General features: G+C 32.7%; 2 protein-coding genes across 5 annotated transcripts; one reads left to right on the plus strand and one right to left on the minus strand.

Moving 5' to 3' along the window:
- Positions 1–517: 517 nt before the first annotated feature.
- Positions 518–4,937, minus strand: LOC126823904 (CD2 antigen cytoplasmic tail-binding protein 2). Its single transcript, XM_056101723.1, has 3 exons — positions 4,683–4,937; positions 2,637–2,755; positions 518–1,078 (listed from the first exon to the last, which is right to left on the minus strand). The coding sequence occupies exons 1-3, from the start codon at positions 4,807–4,809 to the stop codon at positions 518–520; spliced, it is 807 nt and encodes a 268-aa protein (XP_055957698.1). The 5' UTR covers positions 4,810–4,937.
- Positions 4,938–5,161: 224 nt separating this feature from the next.
- LOC126823890 (SANT and BTB domain regulator of class switch recombination) lies at positions 5,162–24,600 on the plus strand. 4 transcript variants are annotated; one of them, XM_050552947.2, is made up of 21 exons: positions 5,162–5,215; positions 6,260–6,465; positions 7,873–8,038; positions 8,815–8,872; positions 10,808–10,848; positions 11,936–12,136; positions 12,471–12,529; positions 13,065–13,159; positions 14,150–14,215; positions 14,876–14,956; positions 15,482–15,547; positions 17,860–18,175; positions 18,603–18,760; positions 19,112–19,214; positions 19,905–20,031; positions 20,599–20,680; positions 21,439–21,509; positions 21,836–21,921; positions 22,250–22,335; positions 23,264–23,319; positions 24,331–24,600. In XM_050552947.2, the coding sequence occupies exons 2-21, from the start codon at positions 6,340–6,342 to the stop codon at positions 24,339–24,341; spliced, it is 2,055 nt and encodes a 684-aa protein (XP_050408904.2). In that variant the 5' UTR covers positions 5,162–5,215; positions 6,260–6,339; the 3' UTR covers positions 24,342–24,600. The 4 variants fall into 4 exon arrangements, with proteins under 4 accessions (XP_050408904.2, XP_055957975.1, XP_055957977.1 ...); XM_056102000.1 differs by having other exon boundaries at positions 5,168–5,309; XM_056102001.1 differs by having other exon boundaries at positions 5,186–5,309; positions 6,265–6,465.
- The last annotated feature ends 905 nt before the right edge of the window (positions 24,601–25,505 follow it).

A 25,505-nucleotide genomic window follows, 5' to 3' on the forward strand; every position in this document is an offset into this window, starting at 1 on the left:
TTTTCTTCAGTCCATGTTAACATTTGTAAACTTGTAAAAGGTCCATGAATAGTCGCGGTTTCATTATTTTCCCATTTATATTCCCACTTAACAGTATCATCATCTTCCTCAACAGGCTCACTTACTTCTTTTTCGTCTTCTTCTGTTTTTTTACCTGGATTGTAAAAAGAATATCATATAATTAGCTTACCACTAAAAAGTACGAGCTTACTATGGACCAGGAACCAAGCATCTTAGAATTAAGTGCCTTAGACTTTTGTTTTTCATGAGCATCCCCACCTCCCCAAGAACAACAAGATGAGTAGCAAGTTTACATTTTTGTTCAGATTAAACTATACATTCTAGTATTCTGCATTCAGTTTTTTGTCTGAATCAACTTGGATGGCAGGCATTAGATTTTTACAGTATTTTTTTTTTATAAACTATTTTTATTCAGTAAATATCTGTCTATGTGTAACCCCTCTCCCTGTATTGATTATATGATCAATTGGATATCCCTTGTTCATACAACAATATATTAAATTATATAAATACCATTAGAGGCACTTTTACTCTCAGGTTCAGCTTTATCCCTTTTCTCAGTTTCATCAAAATTGTCAGCAAACATATCTAAAGCATCATCAGAATCAGCATCTTGGGGAATTTCAAACTTCACTTTCTCTTTAGGATTTTTATGTTTCAATAAATAATTAATTTTTTCAAAAGTTAATTCATAAGCTTCCATATCACCATCAGAGATCAGTCTATCAGCTAAACTGGTTAATTCTAATAACTTTTCTTTATTACCAGCGTCAGCTTCAGATTCGTTAGTCGCAGATTTATTTCCCTTTAGTTTTTTTGCCTTCCATCTTTGACTTGCTGTTTGAAACTTGCCTTTATTACCACCCAATCTTCTTAAAGCTTTAGTGACCATTTCACCTGGTTCAAGAATTTTTAACATCTCTGTATAGATGTGTTTTTTGTCCAGAGGTGCATCGTCTTCATCACTATCCTCATCCATCTTTCTTTTTGAGTTTTTTTCGCGTTCTTTGACTCTGACCCAATCAATATTATCCATCCAGCTGTCTTGTATTTGATCCTGTAAATATAAATATTTAGTAATCGAAATCCTAGTCTGTTTGACAACATTCAGGAATTGGGACTAACTTGTCAGCTTTGAGGTTTATATTATAAAAATGTTTGTTATGCTCAAATTGAACATTTTTAATTTTAGCTTTTAAACTGTATTAGTATTTGTCTAAATTTGGATCAATCTTTCTTTTTTTATTTTACATGTTGACATTTTTATCTGTATTCTTTGTACTGTGCCATTTTGACATCAAAGCATTAATTAAAACTTTAGCCGAAGATCCAGATGATTTCTTGAAAAGCAAAAAGCAAGTTTGATCACTTCATAATTGGATGATGGTTGGGGGAATAGGCTGTATATGGATAAAAACTAATGTCAAAACCAATATCAACACCTGCCACCAACAGGATTAATAAATACATGTGGAATAAATAACCATTATTGTACAGTAAAAAAACTTGCAAACACTGGGTTTTACATACCAGACTAAATTGCTAATATTTTTATTTTTTAAATTTTGATGAACATTACAGTAGCTAAGTCTCTAACTTAATATCATCCAAAATCTTCAACATTGAAAACACGATTTATTTGTCAAATTAAATCAACATTGATGTTGTGATCTTACCAGAAAAAGGTTGGCTTTTGATATCCAATATTTAAGACAAAATAAACATTTTACCATTGGTACATGAATCGTGTACCATAATGCGCTTCAGTCCCAGTTGTAAAAAGAGACTCGAGGGACGAGGCTAGACACATTGCACCAAATCAAACGGCGTATGTAGACTGGAATAACCAGACACTAGAAATTTGCACTCGATTGAGACTGCTGGCTTATTTCGCCGAACATAACTGATTTGAAATTGGATTAAAAATGGAAACCATTGAATGTAAACAGTTTATATACATTCATATTACAGTATTATATGCGTTGTGACCCACTTTTGTCAATTTCTAGGTCCCAAATGTTAGCGATTTAGCTCCTTTTATGAGGCACAAAGCAATAAAAAAGTTTATACATGAATTTATAATGTATATAAATAAAACCTAATATGGGTGTGTATGTTCGCCCATCATGCTTCATCACTGCGCTCCACCCCCACATATGTGGTATCAAATTAACCAGCATGACCGTGTGAATATTTTAGGCCATCGAATAACGCTTTGTCGCCATACTCCACCCCTACATATGTGGTATAAAAGTAACCAGTATGACCCTGTGAATGTTTTAGACCATCGAATTTGGGCCCTGGGCAAATTTGGGCAAAGCCAGCTATAAAGCTAGTTATTAATAATAGTTTATTATCATTTTAAACATTAACATTATGCTTTCCAGTAGTAATGGCTTAGTTTAAAGCAGTAGAAAGGTTGGCAGAAAATATAGGTTTCGTCGGCATTGCACCTTATACATGTACTTATGTTCAATCTATAGCTACTACACTGATAATTCCCATGAAAATGACCATCTTTTAATCTTTTATCAATAGATTTGATTGATACATTCACAACAAAAAAAAGTAAGATATAGAACACATCAGATGTCACATAAAGAATTAATTTATACCTTTTTATCAAAAATATATGTTCCATTTTTATCAAAATGCCCTTCTTCCATTTCTTCTCTCATATTAAATGGGGTTATCTGGACCCCTTCATCAAAGTCTATGGTTGCCTCTTCCTGTCCTGAAAAACAAGGCTAAAGAATGAAAACTTTAAACTCTTAACATGGAATAAAGACAACAAAGTTTGTGTTTTGGTTGATGGCTTGTTTTACATGTAAGAATGTGGTTGTATTTCAACTTACAAATGTATTATTCTGAAGTGTAAAGATAATATATGTTTGAACCATCCAGACTTAATTCATATCATTGCAAAAACTGACCTACTCTTCTCATGCAAAATATGACCAGAAACTTGATAAGACAATATTTTCAACTGGAAAAATACTGTTGCCCTTACGAAAAGTGTTAAAATTTAACTTTCGGCTGTATTTTTCTTTGACTATTATTATGTCAATGTCCGGTAGTAATTACACTGTGTGAAATTGAGATCAAAAAACTATCTACATCTTAGTAATCAAAAGTCGGACCATTTCATTTTTTCTGTTACCTATGTCCACACGAAAAAACTGGTTAAGTTGTCCACAATCATTGGTTGACTCGTACACGCGACTTAAGTTTACTTTCGGGATGTAGAAATATGTTTGTTACACCGTCCACACAACATAGTTTACTTTCGGCACAAAGTATAGAAAGTATTCTTAATTAGTATAATTTTTAGTGCTGAGTGGTGCTTTATCATCATTTCCACCTGGTTTTCATAGTATTTGATATGAGTATGATTTACTTTACTTTGTTATTTAGTTATGTGGTTGAGCTGTGTAAGACATTCCTGCATTCTGCCTTACTCCTACTGCTTTAACTGCTAATTAAAAATCTGATACTGGCAATAGATTACAATTCACAATTCCCGTACATCAGTACATAATATTTTAACACAGCTATCGGGAATCATATTGACGAAAAACAAGAGCAGTCGCACAGTATGGTACAAAAATGCCAACCGAATCGACTACGACTAAATCGATTAATTCTGACAACCCTAGTAATACAAATAAAAAAATCCAATAAAAACCAAATTCTAAAATCATAACGCCAATTAACACACAATACAATTATACTTCATTACAAAAACATTGGTGAACTAATCAAACAATCAGAAAATACCAATCATAATACCAATTAACAAACAAAACATCGATGAACTGATCCATTGTCAAAACAATTAACAAATAAAAGTTATTTCTTCCATACAATTAACCAACAATACTAATATACTTTGTTACAAAAACATTGGTGATTCAATCTAAAATCAAACAAAAAAACAGTCAACAAGTAGGCCTACAAGCTATTTCTTCCATACAATACGAATATACTTTATTACAAAAACATTGTTGATTCGATCTAAAATCACAACACTGATCAGCAGTGAATTTTCACTAGGCCGCTACAATCACTGATAAGGATGACATCGATGCGACTTAATGAGTCCCAAATATTAACTTTTTTCTTCCGTCAAATTAAACATTTTTTTTCATTTATTAGAAAATAAATAAAGACGTTTGAATTATTTGTAGGTAAAAATCATTTCCTATTTAGTGTAATTGGGTATTAAGATAAGTAAAATTCACCATTTAGCCTGAATCAGTAACGTCTTAATAAATGTAAACAATGCACGCGCTATTGAGCCAATGATTGAGCGTGATGTGACGTCATGTGTCGAAACAGTCATCTGTTACAGAGATATTAGAAAATCTCTGTGAAACAGATTGCTAAAATCAAACAACAAAAAAGTCAACGAGTACAAGCTACCTCTTCCATACAATTAAAGTGTGTACGACTACGAGTCAAGTATTAGTTGTGGATGACTTAACCATTAGTTCAATAGTTGTGTATGAGCCAAGTATTAGCTGACTAATAATAGCTGTGGACGACATCACCAATAGTTGTGGAGTTCATCACCTGTGGACGACGTAACCAGTGCATGTGGACGACTTAACTGGCACTCATTAATATTATGGCTCTTATTATAAGAGTCTTCTTGAACAAACCTTCAATATCGTCTTCTTTGAGAACGTCATATTTATCAACTTCATCATCTTCCTCGTCACTGTCTAAAGAATGTTTTCCTTTAAATCTTTTCGATTGGTCTTCTGCAACAACGTCATCTTGAAACATTTTGCTGAGTTGGAGTTAAATAAACTTTAATAATTAGATAGACTAAGCTTTTATTCAATTTTACCGTAATATAAACGATTTTAATTTCCACACCGCGCCATTAAAATTATCTATATTTTGGACTCAGATAACCAGTTCAACAGAAAAGTAGTTCATTTGTTCAGTTATTGTAAAATTATGTATTGTTTATGGCTATTATATTTATCTGAACTTGTTCTTCCGAATAATAGAGCAAATCCTTAAACATTGTGAATCAAAGATCCATTATAAACCAAGAAATTTGAAGTTAGATCCACGTCAGTTTACAATAATAATATATATCACGTTAGAGTTATCCCTTTCCAGACGGCGCGTTTTATTGTTTATCATGCCATGGTTATATTAATATACGTCATTGGTTATATTGGTTTGTATCCAACCTTCACTTAAGTTGTCTGCGATATCACTTATGTGGAAGCAGACGTTAAACACCAAGAACTACTACTACCTTCACTTAATTTGTATGCATCTTTAATCAAAAATTCGGCATATTTTTTTTTTGTTTGCTCGATTGAATAGCTCCATGTCCTTATCTCTAGATCCATCAATTTAACCAAAAAACCGGAAATTATACATAAACCTTTCCCTCACCTCACGCCGGTCATCCCTTAGCCAAACGTCCTACAGACTACTAGTGTAGTTCTCTACAGAATTCTATAGTGTACAAAATTAAACTGCATATAGCGCCGGATATTTCCCCTCAATTGAAAAAAGTCAGAAATGGTTGGCTAAAATTGTTACTTATAGTTATAGGATATTTTTTATTACTGGTATTTATAATTATAAAAAAAAGTTATTTGGTTGGTTACATGTAGATTTTGTAAATCTATATAAATCAAATCAAAGATGTCTCTGTTCGCCCATCATGCTTCGTCACCACAATCAACTGGCCACATGTGGAATGTTTTAGGCCATCGAATTGGGCCTGGGCCCCGGGTAAATAATGCCTTGTCACCGCACTCCATCTCCACATGTGGTGTCAAATTATCCAGTACGACCCCGTGAATGTTTTAGATCATCGAATTTGAGCCCTAGGCAAATAGGGCCCCGGGCGATTTTGGGCCCAGGGCAAAGCCAGATATCCTGCTAGTTATTAATACTATTAACATTTTTACATGTATTCCATGGAATACATGTGAAATCTTATTATTATTACAGATACCTCTTCTGTCGAAAAAACCCTCTTGCAATGGATATTGTGAATCATTATGTGATTCATATTGGCATTTTCTGAGCAAAGCCAAACACTAACTGTTTTTTTTTTTTTGCAAACAACAATTAAATATTGTCATTTATTCAGCACATGATCTACAATAAATTATAATAATTCTATGTGATACAGGTTGAAAGGATCTAATATCAAAGTGGACAGCGGTTGCAGGCAGATATTTTTATTTTGCATATTTTTCAGATTAGTTGACATATGATTATAAGTTTAACAATACCATAAAGTTCAATGACAGAAACCAACTTCTAGCTATAAAATTAATAATGGGATCTCGTTTAGCAAGTCTAGACCTGATATTGAAGAGTTTGATTGCTACTGAATTTATTAATCTAGAGAAGAAAAATTGGAATGCCATTTCAAAACTGATACCAGGCACTACAGCCAGCCAGGTTTGTATCTTGTAACATACATGTAGAACAGATGGATTTAAATTATAACCAGTTTGTGCAATGCCAGCAGGCATTAGTGGTGTAAGCTTAGAGGGGCTCATAAATTTACCATTAAAATCTTAATTATAATGTCCCAGCCAATAATTGCATCTAGTTTGGAAATTTATTATTAAATGTTTGGCAAGCATTTTCTTACTCAGTATTCCAATAATCCATCTTAATCAAGCTTTTAAGGATAGTTGCCATTTTATTCATATTTTTTAGTGTCTTTGTTTTCTTTGGAAGAGCTTGCTAGCAACAGGGGACAACATCACTCATTGATATACACATGCCAAAACACTAGTTGATGTTTTGTAATATATATATTCCTTTATTTGTAATGTGCTTTTATGCAGATATAGTCTTTGGTTTTCGTCATTAGAATTATCTTAATTTCAAATAAAAATACGCGTGTACATGTAGGTTGAAAAAAGCACCTGATTATGCTCCATATGTTTAAAGATACATTATGGGAGATTAGATAAAAAGCTGGCAGTTCTCACTATAATACATGAATAGTTAAAAAACTAGATAATGTAAAGGGAATTTAGCAATTGAATTTTGAGCCTAGACTCGATCATCATTACTAAAGTCGGTACAATAAAAAACATAGTCTCAATTATTCATTTTTTTATTTGATTATCAATGAGCATTGAGCAGCAGTTCGGATTCTAATCCAGTAAATATCGCAGGCTAGCGATGACATCGAGCTTTGATTATGGTCTGGATAAGTTAATTAATGTTTAATCAATAATTTAGATAACATTTCAGGCCTAAATAAAGACCTGCAATTGGCATATTTAGCTCTTGCACAATGTATGTTTAAAGTAGCTAAGTCTCTAACTCAGTATCATCCAAAGTCTTTGAAATTGAAAACCCGAATTATTTGTCAATTTAAATCAACATTGATGTCGTGATCTTACCGGGAAAAGATGGGCTTCTGATATCCAATATTTAAGACAAAATAAACATTTTACCATTAGTACACGAATCATGTACCATAATGCATTTGAACGCCATTTGTAACAAGGGACTCGAAGAACAAGGCTAGACATATTCCACAAGTCATGTCAAACGGTGACGGCATATTCGTATCTGGAGAGCATGCACAATAAATGCTATTGGTGTAAACTGGATTAACCAGACGCTAGAGATTGCCATTCGATTGAGACTTCTCGCGTATTTCGCCGAACATAACTGATTAGAAATTAGAGTAAAAAAAGAAACGATTGAATGTAAATCAGTTTATATACATTCATATTACTTTATTATATGCGTTGCGACCCATTTGTGTCAATGTCTAGGCCCCAAATATTAGCGATTTAGCTCCTTGAAGTGTATTCATGAAATAATTTTATATTTTTCTAGTGTGCTAAGCGTTTTGATGAATTAGTTGCCTCTAGTACAGCATTAAAGATCAGCAAACTTACTAAATTAACCGGTCCTAGTTTGATAACTCCAGGTTTACAAGACTCTGATGCCAGTAGCAAATCTAGTAATAATAGTAGACCACCTTCTGCATCTAGATCTAGAAGTAAGTAACTTTTGTTTACCTCAGCTGTTGATGATATGGTTTTCATGTCTTATATATATATATATATAGCAGTTGTCATGTTCCCTGACAAAGCATTTGGCTTTAATTAAAACATGACTTAAGTCTTACAAACTGGTTGAATCGAGTTGAAATGGGTGTTTATTGTCTCATCAACACAATGTTTCGTTGACTGTAAGACAATCTGAACAACCAGACACCCTTTCCGTGTCCGTGTCAGACTGGCAAGCCCCACATGAGACAAGTGAAGACAGTTCTGATTGAAATTTTAACCATGCTAACTAACTATAATATATTAATTACCTTCTGTCAAGAATACTATATGCCATATGCGAGAGAGAGAAATTGGGTTTAACGTCCACTCGACACAAACTAGGTCATTTCGGAACTAACATTTGTTTTAATTTGATTTCAATAATTCGCTTGCGCGTAGGGATCTTTAGCAGTGGAAGGAAACCGGAGGACCCGGAGAAAACCCACGAGGTTGGACCGGCGACCCTGCTCCTTGTCACGTACAACCGGGGAATCGAAACCACGCCAGTTGACTCAATGACAGACTTTATGATACAGCGAGCACACGCTAACCATTCAGCCATCCAACCCCCCTATATGCCATATGCAAATACTTGATTAAATATGTAGCAAGATGTAATTTAAATTGCCATACAAATATCTATAGAAATTAAATATTTTCTGGATTTTTGAAATTTAAAAAAGACTGTAATAACCATATGGCTTGTAAAAATATTGATTTGCAGTTCAGAAAGAAGACAAAAAGAAGGAACCAAATGAAGAAAAACCAACAGCTGAACTTGGGTATGTTAAGCAAATCACACAGAAATAAATCAATATTTATTGAATGCATTGAGAGCATGGAATATATAAATTAATTTATGAAATCTGAACATTAAACCATTGTCCTATATGTAATAATGTAGCCATCATGAAGGATTTTCATGTAAAGCAGATGAATAGGTTATCTCTTGACTTTATAAAAAAAATGCAACTTTATGAATTTACTGCTTTTTACTTTATGAGTATTGAAACATTGCATAAAATAAGCTAAAAGTAGTAAATTCATGAAGTTGTTTTATAATGTTATAATACCTGTACATGTAAATGTCATTCAATGAATATTTATAGGTTATTTGACAATAAAATTATAAAATTTGTATCATCTGTTGGGCTTGAGACTGTAGAGAATGGTTGATGAACCTGTTTATACATGTACCTAATGAAATTGGTTTTCATTTATTAGTCAAAGAAAACACTTGTTCATACTAGAAAATGAGTCTCGTCAAAATTGTATAAATTTGTTTGTTGTTTATCTCCCCCCCCCCCCCCCAATTAATTTGTTGTTTTTAGTGTCTTGATAGAAAAATAGATATTTTAAGTCCTACATATTTTACGCAGAAAGCTGAGTCTATTAAAATTTGTTCATCCATCTGTCTGTCACACTTTTTATAATTGAGGTAGAATGTTTAAACTTGGCATAGGTGTCCATTAGCCGAATATCATGACTGCGTTCGATGATGAGCATTTTTGGTTTGGATCAAGAAGAGATAAGAAATTTGATTTGTCGGTGCTTTGGAACAAGATAACTTTTATGGTATTGAGTCATGGAACTTGGTGTGTAGTTTCATTGCATCAATTTTTTGACTTCGTTCAATAATAAACATTAAATGATCACGTTAAGCAGACTGATAAGCAATTTGATGGCTGGATGCTCTGTAAATAGTTAAATGTGCAAGTAACTAATGAGTATCTTCTATTTATTTTGTGATTCGGGGAGGTGATAGCCTCACCACTGGCTTTTTAAATCATTTTTTTCCCAGAAAAATGGGAAGCAAAATTTTTATTAATTTTATGTTTAAATTTATGGTTTTTATTGATTTCTATTTATTTGAATTGTTTGTTAAGTATGCATTATGTAAGATATAGGTAATGAGCTGACAGTTCTCGCTATAATAGTTAAATGGGTTCATCTGTCTGTCTGTCCGTCCGTCACACTTTTTGGGACACAATAACTCCCCTTCTAATTGAGCTAGAATGTTCAAACTTGGTGTAGGTCGTAGGTGTTTATTAGGTTGATGCCTAGATGGAGTTCGAAGATGAGCATTTTCTGCTTAGGGTAAGCAGAGATAAGCAATTCAATCCATTTTCTGCTTAGGGTAAGCAGAGATAAGCAATTTGATTGGTTGATGCTTTTGGGCACGATAACTTTGGTTATAATTAAGTGAGATCTATGAAACTCCGGGAATAGATTCATTATATCATTACCTTGACTAAGTTCAATGAGAATTTTCTGCTTAGGCTAAGGATCGATAAGCAATTTGATTGGTCAAGACTTTGGAACATAACAACTCTGCTTTTAATTGAGGTAGAATGTTTAAACTTGATGTTGATGTTCATTAGGTGAATGTTTTCACTGAGTTCAATGATTAACATTTCCTGCTAAAGCTAAGCAGAGCTAAGCAATTTCTTTGATAGAGAGTGATGAAAGTGTATAGTTGATAATCAGTTTGATTGCTCGATACTTTTTAAAAAGATAAACGTGCAATTAATTAATATGTGTCATGTATTTATTTCAGGATTTCGGCCGGGGATATCAGCCTCACTCTTGGCTTGTTATTATCAAATTGGAACCATAAGGCTAAATGCTCATAAATAAAGCATAGATTTCGAAATGATAAGTCAGTAACTTCATTTAAGCAATTTGTATTTATGATTAAAACATATTTTTTGCTTCAGGCCTGTGATGGTTATACATGTATGTGATGAGGCTAAAAACTGTAAGTTCATTATTCATTAGACCCAGTATAGGAAGCTCTACTTTAAATATATCACTATTTAGATAGACCTATATTTTATGTCATGAATAGGAATTGTTTGAGCTTTGAGGTTCTGGACAGGAAGACAGACAACTGTATATGGATCAGTTATTTTCCTCTTTGCTTGTAAAGAATACATATTCAGTTATTGTTGGTGTTATTATGAAAATAAGGGTAGACTCATTTGTTTTGTAGATATTACAAAATACATCTTCATTATAGTCATGTCCAGTGGGTTTAGTAGTCTGAACAAATTAGAAACAAAATGGCTCCATTTTCTTGTGAACGCGATACAGGACAGAATTATTGTTAAAACTTGGTTGTCTATTAAAGCCTACTGAGCTAAACCTGTAACTCAACATTATCCATAATATTCAAAATTAAAAAACATAATTGATTCGAAATTTATATAAAACGTTTGGACCATACATTTCAGATGAGTTTTTCAGAGTTGTCATCCTGTTCAGGGTGCAGAAAATGCATTTAAAGATACATTATAGGAGATTCGATAACGAGTTGGCAGTTCTCACTATAATAGTTAAAAACTAGATAATGTAAAGGGAATTTGATGAAAATTTCAGTCAAATTGATCCACCCTGAACCGAGAACAAAGCGATTGAAATTTCCGCCTAGCCTCGATCATCATTACCAAAGTCAGTACGATAAACAGCATAGGCTTGATTATCCATTTAATCGTTAAATCGTGAAGGAAAGTTATGCAGTAAATCGGCCCATAATCCACTAAAGATCGCAGGCTAGTGATGCCATCTAGGGTTGATTATGGTCTGGATAGGTTAATTAATGTCTAATTAATAATTTAGATAACATTTCAGGAAAGAAAGACATGCATTAGACAGATTTAGCTCTTGCATAATGTATGTTTAATTTTTTTTTTTTAAACTTGTTGGTATTGTTTCTGTGCTTGTAAAAAAGAATCCTTTTGAAATTTAGAATATTTCATTGGTATTATCCCTTGTTAACTTTCGTGTACTTGATACAGTAAATATTAGTTAAGTATAAGCTGTCACTGTACATAATTCTATTTCAGTAAAGAAAGACTTTTTCTGTCCTAGAGATTTATTAGTTAAAGAAATGAAATATTTTGCTGAATATCTCTCTATGGATGCTCAACGTTGGGAGGAGGTGGACATTTCAGTTCATTGTGATGTACAGATTTTTGATTGGCTGATGAAATACGCAAAACGATATTTAAATCAACCCGAAGGTGTACAGGAAAGACCAAAGTTAGGTAAATATCCCTTCTTATTTTGAATCTAATAAAAATAGTGACAGAATTGGTACAGAATTTAATAACGTATGTAGTTTTGTACTTACCTGTCATGTATCTACATTTAATACTTCTGCTAATGAAATGAACCTACTGGACTAATGAAGATGGAACTAATGAAATAGTAGAAGACTATAAGAAAGAGAGACTTGAAATCTTATGATTGCCTATAGATAATATTGTTTCTAAACCATGCTGTACTTATAAGTAAATTGTTATACAATAATATTGAATTGACGTGTCTGTGTAACACTGTGTAAAATATTTGCCAAATATTTTGTTGTTTTATTTACAGAAGCAAATAATGTTGTATCCATCTTGATATCATCAGATTTCTTAAAGATGGACAGTCTGGTAAGTAGGATTTGTCTGTGATATCCCCCACGGGGGCAGCGGACATTATTCCTCAACTACCACCACCACCACCAGGATTTGTACAAATATCTTTATCTAGGTTTATTTAAGATCTGTCAGAGGGCCTGACAAGAACAGCTGTCTAGTCCCTCGGATGAGACGAAAAACCGAGGTCCCGTGTATACATTGGAATGCTAAAAAAGATCCCTTGGCAGTTGGAATACAATATAAGAGTAGGCAATAGTGCCGCTGCCCGAACAAAATTTCCCTCATAGCACACTGTATGGCCTATGCCCGTCTTCATTAGCCCAGCATAGGAGCAGAACAGTAGGACGTTTAACCCCATTTCATTTCATTTCTTTTCTTTTAATAACCAGATAGACTAATACACTGTAACACAAACTTATGGAAGAACAATTACTAATTTGTTTGGACAACATTTTGAAGAGTACTCTCACAATATAGGTTTCTTTGTAAGCATATAAATACTAATTCATAGCAATATTAACATGTATAAATATGTTTTATTTACTAGGTTCAAGAATGTATAGAATTTTGTCATAAACAGATATCAGCAATAGTTGGAACAAACTGTAATATGAACTGTATTAATGATAACTTAGTATCAAGGTAAATTAAACTTTAAACAGCTTAGATACTTCTTGATTTGACCCATACTCGAATTTGACACGTTTTTGAGCATTAAAAAATCTCTTGTCAAAGGGGGGGGGGGGGGGGCCAAATGGTTTAAAACCTGCACATTAGGTCTGTCATTGAGTCAAGTGGCATGGTTTTGATTCTTCGCTTGAATGTGACAATTAGTAGGATCCCCTGTCCTGCGGTTTCCTCACTTAATTATTGAAATAAAATTAATCATATGTTAGTCCCAAATTGATCTCTCTCTATCTCTCTCACTCTTATGTTTTTATATGCCATGCCCACATTTTCATGTGGACATTGTCCCCATCCGTCTGTCCACAATTTGTTTGTGGACTCTCTAAAGGTCAGAATACCTCCTACTGCACTTTGTCAGTATTGGCCAATAAACTTCCTCTCTGGAGTTTTATGGGGCCTTCTTGACAAACAATCCCTTAATTGTACCTCTCCATAATCAAGATGCTTATACAGTCATGATTTTCCACTGTATGGTTTTTGTTTGTGGTCCCTCTAGAGGTCACAATTTTTATCTGATTGAAAAAAACATCTGAATATTTCACTGTTACCCCCTAATGACGGCTGAGTTAGAATTTTATCAAAATCGGACCAAAACTGCCGGGCAAAATGGAAGCCCCTCGTACGCAATGATATATCAAGGTTGTGGACCTTTTAGAAGTCACAATGTTGATCTAATTTTGATGAAACTTGAAATGTATCTTTATAACCCAAAGATCTTGGTTCCTGTCGGTATTCGTGCATATCGGATCGTAACTTCCTGAATATATGGCCCTTGATTTTACGAGAAATCACTTTTTGTTTAGCTTATTCTCTATCCATCTCTTGCAAAATGTGGGCGTATCCTGCCTGGCAGCCCCTGGTTGGATATCAAATATTTTTAAAGAGAGCACATGTTTGATTTAAAATGTCAGTATTCTAATCTGAAACTTATTTTTTTTTTGTCAGAATTGCAGACCTTTTTACGCATACAGAAGCTGATGAAATCAAAGATAAAAAAGACAAATTCAAAAAGTAAGCATTGACAACAGTTTTATGTACAGCAATGTCATTGATCTGCTAATCTCTATTTAACAAATCTTTTAAATAACATCATTGAAAATCACACAAACCAGTTTTGTTTCCTTTGCGTCATATTACCGTACACTGATGTGTTCTGTACTCTTTCAGAGTTAGGCGCTATATTAATTATACCACCGGCTCACTAACCTGGCAGGTTCAGATTCGGTGAGGGTCAACAAAGTTCCTTAGATTTTCTAATTTTGGTTTATCTTTATTGACTGGTAATGCTCCTGACACTTGGAAATTGAAATAAGAAAAGGCTGTAATACTGCCATCCAGGCTTAATTTCCCTGTTAGTACAGAAAAGTTTGATGTTAAACCTCATTTCATTTTCTTCAGTGCTAAACTTTGTTGGACCCTAATCAATATTTTTTGGGTTAGATCGTGACATGATATTTCATTATTGCTGTCATAATGAAATGAAACGTATATTGTTTTGTGTAATATACAAATATCATTACTGTTCATTGCGATTGGCATGTAAGTAGATAGTTTAGCCTCATGCCTGTTGCACACTTTTCAAGAAATTTTATCTTGATAGAAAATTTTGATAATTCAGATGATATTTAGGGATGATTGATATACATAAAGTATCTGTTTTGTATATTTCAGTAAATTATTTGCTAAAAAATTAGAGAAATTATTTGAAGGAAATTCTGCCGATTCACCTGGTTCAGCGTCTTCTTTGTTTAGGTTAGTAAAATAATGAACACAACATGAGGCCAATCGAACAAAAATAATCTGATTGTTCGACCATCCTTTCATTTATTTTTTGGTTTTAATATTATCAAATGATCATGTAGCTAAATGACCGTTTAACATACATCTTATTTCAAGGTTCTACATTTATTTCATCATTCGTTTATTCATGTGTACAGGAATTCACTTGCGGAATATGTTAAAATTTATTTCTGGATGTTAATTACACTGTACGCTTCTGAATTCAACCGATACATTTTATTTAGAGTTGCCTCCCTTTATCAAGTGGAAATAATAAAAGTACATAAGAATGTTTGGGGTTTTTTTTTAGTGACACAGTGGTATCCGCAATGAAATCAGAATACCAGTATCTTTTTTATAATATGACCTAAATTTGCACTGAAACTATCTCCATAAGACTATGCCCAGTTTTTCAGGCAAATAAATTTCACCAAGTATTATAAAATTTGTAATAGATGTTTTGTATGTAAGCGTTATGTGTAATATATTTTTTAATAGATGTTCTGTATGTAAAAGAATACTCAATCAATCAATGAAAAAGAGAGTTAAATGTTTGCCAAGCAGGTTAGTAAAAGCTTTGTTTTTTAATTAAATTCAGGATTTTAATTTAAAACAACAGTATAGAGCATAAAAAAGAAATTGTATTATGCTGGACTAAAAATTGAAAATACTGCTACTCCTTCTCAGACGCGTACTTTATATAATTTCAGCAAATAAATGAAATATGACCTGTTTTCGATTGGAAACAGGGAATTATTATACTCCGTTTGAACACAAATGACCGTGGATCCGAAATAGTATTGGTAGAGTTTGTTATTTATGATTAGTTAATAAATTAGAATTTCTCCAGATTGAGATTTTTATACTTCCACATTTTCATGTGGACGTATATTGTCGTCGCCCCTGTCCGTCCGTCCACAATTGTTTGTGAACAGTCTACAGGTCACAATTTTTATCCGATTTCAATGAAACTTGAAATATAGGTTTATCACCCTAAGATCTCGGTTCCTTTCGATATTGGCATGTATCGGACTGTAACTTTATGGATTATGGCCTCTGATTGTACGAAAAATCACGTTTTTAGCTTGTGAACACTGTAGAGGTCACAATTTTTATCCAATTATGTTTAAACTTGAAATGGATGATTATAACTGACAGACAAAATGACCACTCTTCATTCTCAAATAGCGTAAAAATATGGTATGTCAAGGTTGTGGACCCTATAGAGGTCACAATTATTGAAATGTAAGTTTATAACCCAAAGATCTTGGTTCCTTTCGATATTCGTGCATATCGGACCGTAACTTCCTGAATTATGGCCCCTGATTGTACAAAAATTGCGTTTTTAGCTTGTGGACCCTATAGAGGTCATAATTTTTATCTGATTTAAAAAAACGTATTATTATATCACTGTTACACCCTAAGGATGGCTGAGTTCAAATTTCGTGAAAATCGGCCCAAAACTGGCAAACAAATCGGCCGCCCCTCATTCTCAAATAGCGTAAAAATATGGTATATCAAGGTTGTGGACCCTATAGAGGTCACAATTTTTATCCGATTTTGTTGAAACTTGTAATGTAAGTTTATAACCCAAAGATCGTGGTTCCTTTCGATATTCGCGCATATCGGGCCGTAACTTCCTGAATTATGGCCCCTGATTGTACGAAAAATCGCGTTTTTAGCTTGTGGACACTATAGAGGTCATAATTTTTATCCGATTTAAAAAACTGTATTATTATATCACCGTTACACCCTAAGGACGACTGAGTTCGAATTTCGTGAAAATCGGCCCCAAACTGACAGACAAAATGGCCGCCCTTCGTTATCAAATAGCGTAAAAATATGGTATGTCAAGGTTGTGGACCCTATAGAGGTCACAATTATTGAAATGTAAGTTTATAACCCAAAGATCTTGGTTCCTTTCGATATTCGTGCATATCGGACCGTAACTTCCTGAATTATGGCCCCTGATTGTACAAAAAATTGCGTTTTTAGCTTGTGGACCCTATAGAGGTCATAATTTTTATCTGATTTAAAAAAACGTATTATTATATCACTGTTACACCCTAAGGATGGCTGAGTTCGAATTTCGTGAAAATCGACCCAAAACTGGCAAACAAATCGGCCGCCCCTCATTCTCAAATAGCGTAAAAATATGGTATATCAAGGTTGTGGACCCTATAGAGGTCACAATTTTTATCCGATTTTGTTGAAACTTGTAATGTAAGTTTATAACCCAAAGATCGTGGTTCCTTTCGATATTCGCGCATATCGGGCCGTAACTTCCTGAATTATGGCCCCTGATTGTACGAAAAATCGCGTTTTTAGCTTGTGGACCCTATAGAGGTCATAATTTTTATCCGATTTAAAAAACTGTATTATTATATCACCGTTACACCCTATGGACGACTGAGTTCGAATTTCGTGAAAATCGGCCCCAAACTGACAGACAAAATGGCCGCCCTTCGTTCTCAAATAGCGTAAAAATATGGTATTTCAAGGTTGTGGACCCTAAAGAGATCACAATTTTTTATCCGATTTTGTTGAAACTTGATATGTAAGTTTATAACCCAAAGATCTCGGTTCCTTTCGATATTCGCGCATATCGGACCGTAACTTCCTGAATTATGGCCCCTGATTGTACGAAAAATCACTTTCTTTTTTGCTTGTTCTCTATCCATCTCTCGAAAATGTTTTTATTATATAATATCCTATTGTGTTTTATAATATCATATTGTTTTAGTTTTATAATGTATTATTTTAATAATATTGATTTAGTTTTAGAATGCCCTATTGTTTTAGTTTTATAATATCATATTGTTTTAGTTTTAGAATATCTTATTGTTTTAGTTTTATTATATCATTTTTCCTTTTAGAATGACAATAGACAGACATGGTCAACTTACTTACTGTCATCTACAAGATACAACTTTTGATGTAAATGAATACTTGATAGATCTAAAATTACAATTAAAAAGATGGCAAGAAGTTTATTGGAGAGTTTGGGGGACAATAAACTGTCTGCCTTGCAGTCGATGTTCAGAAGTCTTCCCATTGATTGAATTTGGTCATTGTAAATATCATCCCGAAGCTCCTCGTTATGACAATGAGTCTGGCATCGGTTCTTGCGTTGGTGTTTATCCATGTTGTCATCAGAATACATTACGATTTGATCCTACACAACAAAGCAGAGTAAGAATCAAAATGCATATATTTTTAGATACATTATCTACATCAAAAATAATCATATTGTTATAACTTTCTATACAAATTACCATCCCAACCATAACCAATTAGAGATTGGCTGTTGTCAGTGTGTGCATAAAGGAAAGTTGGTTGAATTTGGTGCCTTTGCTTTTATTAAATTAAAGGCCAGACAAAAACCTGAGGGTATTTGCAACTGGTGGAGGGTCAATGGGGAGTCTGGCAAAATATAGGCATTACCATTTGGGCAGTAAAAAAAGATTTTTCAAGCAAAATTCACTTTCATCAGTCAGTTCAAGCAAATCTTTTACTGCCTTCCTAATCATATTGTGTCTCGTATGATCATTTTAGTACAAAGGGGCATCTGTTATTCAGAATTTATCGTTATATTTTACACAGATTGTATTTTATTTAGGGATGTCGTGTCAAGGATCATATTGTATATGTATCAGAGATCACTGGATTTGAAAATGGAGAAGAAACAAATAAAACACAACTACAAAAATTATCTGATGATTTACTAGCACATAGAGACATAATATGTATACCATACCAACGTATGTCAGATAATAGGTAAATTATTTTTCTCAATCATTTTGATAGTAATGATGAAAGAGAGATAGAAATGGGGTTAACGTCCACACGAAACAAACTAGGTCATTTCTTGACTAACATATGGTTCACTTTTATTTCCATAATTCGCTTGCACATAATGGTCTTTAGCTTTGGGAGGAAACCGAAGAACTCAAGAGAATACCAACAAGGTTGGACGGGCGACCCTACCCCTTGTCCACATACTAACAGGGAATAAAAAATCAAGCCATTTGACTCAATGACAGACCTTATGAGCTAACGTTAAGCCATGCGTTTTTAAGAAAGAATTTCTGGTTGTGTAGATTATATATGTGTTTGTATTTTTACTAGTGATCAAGAATTAAACATATTTGATAATGAAATATTTGCTGTACAAGGTCATCACCATGGAATAACAATACCAACATTTGTAGGGGAGGACAGCAAAACTGATGTAAGTTCATTTACAATAATTATAAAATTACTTAGTTACAACAGCAGTAAATTGGTTCTTGGCCCATGATTGCAATAGTGTTTTTATTTTACAGCCAAGGTTTATAAAAAATAAAGGAAATTTGATTTTTAACAAAAATTTATTAACTCTTTGATGATTATTATGTTGATTTTTTTTCTTTGATTTTAATTTTCTTTTTTTTTAACTTTTTTTTTTTTTTTCAATTATATCATTTTAAATAAATTTGTTTTAACGGGAAAACAAAACAAAAAGTCAGATACAGGAGAAAAAATGCTATTGCGATCAGAAAAATTATCATCTTTTATCCCACTAAATGTTCAAGGACAATTTCCAGCAGAAATATATTTGCTAGCCCAAGTTCATTTGACCGATCAGCATGTGAGCTGATCGCAAATATGAAATGCAGTGTAGTTAAAATAGAATCACCAATTGAAGATATCATGATAATTTTTTCACCAATCAACGGTTGGGAAAAACAGAACAATAAATTCATGGCCACATAAGAACAGATTTTGAGGGAAATTATTTTGTTTTTGGGATGTGTAAACTAGTATACTCCTGAATCGGTACGGACTGACTTTCCCACTTTGTACTATGATAATGATTTGTAAGGTATCTAGTACCTGTGCGTTTATCTATCATTTTATGTTTTAAATTATGTTACCACAGCTGAGTAAACCACAGCCTAGGTTACAAGCTTTAACAGTAGAGAAAGATATCTCATTTGATTATGATGATTATGGCATGGGTGAAAGTGATGATGAAATTGGTGATGAAGAATCATTAAAAGGCACAGGTAAAATTTATTTAACACTACTGCAGAATTGTTATTTCTATGGCAATTAGTTTATATATACAAAACACAACTACATATATCAGCCATTTTTTCTTGCAAAGAGATGATAATCCTGAAAGATCCAGTTTATACATAAACAATAATATTTAAACATATGTTCCCTGGAGCATAATTAGTTTACCTGTTCAAACCTCTTAACTTAGTTTTATCTAGTAAATTATTACAGAACTTGAACCACTGATTCTTAGTGCTTGTATTACTCAACGGTTGTTTGATAATGGCAGCACTTGTCTTTTCATTGGCTTACAAGTTACAACTACATATAATGGCGACTATATTAATATTTGTAGATTGTCAAAAGAGCTTCATTTGAAATATCTCCAAAGATATAAGGTTAATGGTAACAATTTTGTGTTTCAAACTGTCGATATGTCTGGATATGTGTTTCTAGTTTATTATGTATTTAGGAACATGAATGTCAAAGATAAATATCTTCAAATTTAATAAGATAAAACTGTGTTTTATAGTTCAGTAAAATATATATGCATGATATATATATACTTTCAGTAGTTAAAAAAGTGAAAGCAAAAAAAAAATCAAGGGTAACAATTGAACCACAGGCTATTTTAGTTGGTGCTCCGGAATTTCAGTAAGTAAGATCAAAAAGACTAGCTTTGTAATAATACAGGAGTTATTTGTTTATTTATTTATTATTAATGCCAGTGATCATCATTTGCTTTTTTTGGACAATATTGAATTAGTTATTACCTAATCCCTGCTAAGATGGATTTAAATTGAGTATTTAACATTTAACCAAGAAAAAATACATATGTATCAATGGTAGATAATCTCCCTGGTTAGATTCAACACAAATGTTGTGAAATGTTTATATCATCATATCTTTGTAAATCCGAACAGAATTGAACCATTTTCGACTCATATTCCTTTTAAGATATTCAACTTTAACAATATTGTTGTTAACAGAGGAGGGGGTTGGGTGGACGAATGGTTGTATCATAAGGTCTGTCATTGAGTCAAGTGGCAAGGACTTCGATTCCAAGCTTGTGCGTGACAAGGAGTAGGGTCACCTGTCCAACCTCGTGGGTTTTCTCCAGGTCCTCAGGTTTTCTCCCACTGCTAAACCCCCTACGCGCAAGCAAATTATTGAAATAGAATTGCACAATGTTAGTCCCAAAATGACCTAGTTTATGTCGAGTGGATGTTAAACCCTATTTCTCTCTGTGTTTACAGGGAATTCAAAATCCTTCAAATAATGATCAGAGACTTTCTTTAATGACTTTTTCCAAAGTACAGATTTTTATGTTTTATGTCTATGTCGTTTATATTGATTTTGTTTTATTAACAACTATTATAGTTGTACATTACAAGACAGTTTTTTTATTCCAGGCAAACAAAGAAATCTACCTGGGATTCACAGAGGTCAACCAGGTTTAATCAAGATGCACAGAGACAAGAAGGTACTAAATTTTAAAAAAAAATATTCATATTCAAGGAGTTTGTAGAGATATTTTTTAAACTAAGATTTTATATATTATTAAAACAATATAATTTGATTTTCTGGATTTATGTTTACCAGTTACTTAGATTCCTAAATACCAATTCTCAGGTATTTTTAAAATCTTACAAGTTACACACCAGAATGGATATGCTTACACTTTCCAGAATACAATATACCTTTTTGAAAATGGAAATTGTAAATAATATATTTGATTTAAGTTCTTCACGTAGCTAAGATATCTATAATTATTTTTGTAGACATACAAAAGTTTAATTCTTTATTCAGATCAAAGAAGAATGAATGAAATATGTACATTTTTAACCAAACTTCGACTGAACCAGGAGAAAACAGAAAAACATAGTAAGAAAGAGGTAATTAATTGGCTGTTTCCAGACAATCTATATATTGTAGTTAATCAGATCAATAAATATGTTTAGGCCAGTAACCTTGGTAACAGTCATCCATAATTAGAAAAACAAAAATTTAGTACAGGTTAATAAAAGAGCCAATTAGACAGATACTATTATATCTTGATCCGTATAATGATTTAGTCTAGCAGTCTGTTCCCTATAATGATTTAGTCTAGCAGTCTGTTCCCTATAATGATTTAGTCTAGCAGTCCCTAATGATTTAGTCTAGCAGTCTGTGTTTTTGATCATATGTATTTAATTCTCTGGGTTATATTATTGTGTATTGCAGTATGCTGGTGGTCTTTTTAGTAAAATAGAAGCTCAATGGAAAGCTGCTAATTTGTCACAACATAAACAAAATCAGAATCAACAAAGGTACATTATTCTATATAGTACAACCATTAATTAATATTAATGGTTTTTATTATCCTACATTGAAGAAAATTAGGGAGGGATATCGAAATGGGCTTTGTCCTTTTTTCTGTTCTGATTTTGTCGTCCCAAGCATATCTGATTAACCATTTAAGATAGCTTTATGAAATTTTGTACATACATCAACCATATTATGGTAGTTGTGCTTTTTTCTAATTAGACATTTATCAGTGGAATAATTTTTGTGTTTCCACAAAAAACAAATTGACTTAGTTTTTGGTATGCATATATATAGCCATTCAAGATTTCTTATGAAACTTTATGAAATTTTGTTTTAATTCATACTGTGAGAACTGGGCATATAACATATCACTTCATCCTTCTTGTGGTGGTAGTTTGTATGGCCACTGTAACCAGGTAGCATAATTGGGATGCTTGATATTATTTGCTATACCTGTACATATGACAACTGTACACTACCAGTGTTTGCTTGTAGATTACTTATAAAATAGAGATTGTCTATCCCCAGGCCCGGATCCAGGATTTTGTCGAGGGGGGGGGGGGGTCCATACATCGGAGCAACGGGTAATCATCAGAGTGCCGCATGCATTTGTGGTTTTGTGTAGTCCCCAGAGTCTTTGTAGCGGCCTCATTAAACAGAAACTAAAATCTGGGAATCCCATTGCTGGCTGCAGGTGCTGGTCTAAACAGTGATGACCAGTCTCATTGGGGCTGAGGGAGTGGCCACGGCCCCCTGGGCACCCCCCTGGATCCGCACCTGTATCCCTGTATCTCCCAAAATATGCCCAAGTGCCTGGAATGAGCTAAGCCTTTTACAGTTATATTATTGTTGTATTCAACAGAATGTTTTTTTTTATAATCCAGATTAATAGATACTTTACATTTATATTAATTATTGATTTAATAACAGGCCAAGAACAGGAAACAGTTTGTTTTATAAAAGAGATAGATCTATAAATTCAACATGTAAAATAGTTTTATATGTCTATACTACTACTCTTTCATCATGTTACAAAAGCACAGTAATACTACTGACTGACATCTTCAATTAATCTCAATCAGTTTTAAATTAAGAGTTTATTTCTTCTCTTTCTTTAAAATACTAAATTTTGATAATGAATTTGTTGATACCAATTAACTACATATGAATTTATGGACTAAAAGAATATTCAAGTTAAAATATGAATCTTCATTATTTATTGGTTAAAAGAATATTCAATTTCAAGTTTAAACATGAATTTTCATTATTTATTTGTTCAAGGAATATTCAAGTTTTAAAAAATATGAATCTTCATCATTTAATTGGTTAAATGAATATTCAAGTTCAAATACAAATCTTCATTATTTATGGGTTAAAAGAATATTCAAGTTTAAATACAAATTTTCATTATTTATGGGTTAAATAAAAGAATATTTAAGTCATATTAATTCATATGAATATTTTGATATATTGAATATATCTTTTCAAAAACATTGTCACTATATAACCTGCTTGTTATTTAAGATAACTATGCCATATGTTAACTTATGTCAATGTCTCTACTATGTAAAAATTGGTGTCACCATGGGGGAAATCTCCAATACCAATTCTAATATTCAGTTAACCTTGCACACTCTTTTTAGTTAGAAATTATTTATGCACATTATTTAATTAAATATTTCATATGTTCATATGTATTCTCTGCCACTCTTTGTTTTTCCAGTATAGAAGCTTATATTTATTACATATATAATTCTTTATTTCAAGATATCTCCTATACTAGTTTTTAAAATGTTTTTTCTTACTAGATTTTTGTAGAAAGTTTAAGATTTTCCCATTTTTTGTGGTAGTTTTTATTTTTAGTTAATAAATCAAAGTATTACTGTACTAATAAATACTTAGAAAACCTAGATGGGGAAGACCCAAACCTCATATTAATGGATTCTTATATAGCCTAAATGTGTGTTCTATTAATTTTATTTTTCTATTTATTTTAGACCAAAGATGAGATTAAATAGCTTGAGAGCAGGCATATTTTGATTATACTTGAGTTTTATGACCAAGATAGCATCTTCATCAAGGTTATCCAGGATTATAATCATAAACAAACCTGAAAGAAGAACAGATAACAGTGGATTATCTGAGAGGACAATTTATGTAGATTCATATATGATACCTTACATGTATATGATATTTATCCATGGTATCAATATGATTTTTGGTGTGTACCTGAAGTGAAAAGATAATAAATGGCACATTGAAATTAATATTGCATTAAAGAGTGTTATAATTTCTTAATATATATTTCTAATGTTGTATCTTCTTGTGTGAACAGTTTGCTTTCAGTTACATCCAATCCTTAATCAAAGATGTGTCTGATGGCCAATAAACATTTTCTCTATTATTTAACAAAAATAAGAGCCATAGCACCATAAAGTGTTTATTAAAATTCAAACAGTAAACGTAGGTTAAACAGCAACTTCGGCTATATGTTTTGGAATAGTTTTGAGTTAGCAGTTTGACATTCACGATTGCAGAAGTGAAATCAATAGAAATTATATTATTGGACATAACTTACATTAGAATTGTTTTATTTTTATGTCAATTTGGACCAATATGCATAATGGTAAAACTGATTTCTATTAAGAATGGTCTGTTGTTTTTTATGGAATATTGGGTCTTTGCATTTTTTGGACTATATCTCATTTTTTACAGCTTGATCCACGCTAATATGTACTCAAGTTGATTACTCCGAATTTTAATGAAGAAAACAAAACACAAACGGTTGCCACATTTTGCAACAGATGGACAAAGAACAGGGAAAACTGATGATCATTCTCTCATTGTCCCAATGCTTCACATCGGACTTGAAAATAATCAATTAAAAAAACTGTAGTCTCTATCATGTTCACTGGCAGGTAACTCAGGAACGGAATGTCATGAACTGAACACTGAATATCGGTAGTGTTCATCGTGTCATGACCCCCACTACTTCCCACCATATTTGAAATAATTCCGTTAAAAACTATAGCCTCTTTCGCATTCACAAACTTATTGGCTAAGGGGGCATAACTCTCAAGACCCTCTATCAGACACCTTTACTAAAGTAACTTTAGGAGTTTGCCACAAATATCTGAAAAGTCAATGCAGACAGAAGCAGATTATAGCGCAG

Source organism: Patella vulgata, chromosome 6 (genome assembly GCF_932274485.2).
Source record: "Patella vulgata chromosome 6, xgPatVulg1.2, whole genome shotgun sequence".
In the NCBI taxonomy this organism is placed as follows: domain Eukaryota; kingdom Metazoa; phylum Mollusca; class Gastropoda; family Patellidae; genus Patella; species Patella vulgata.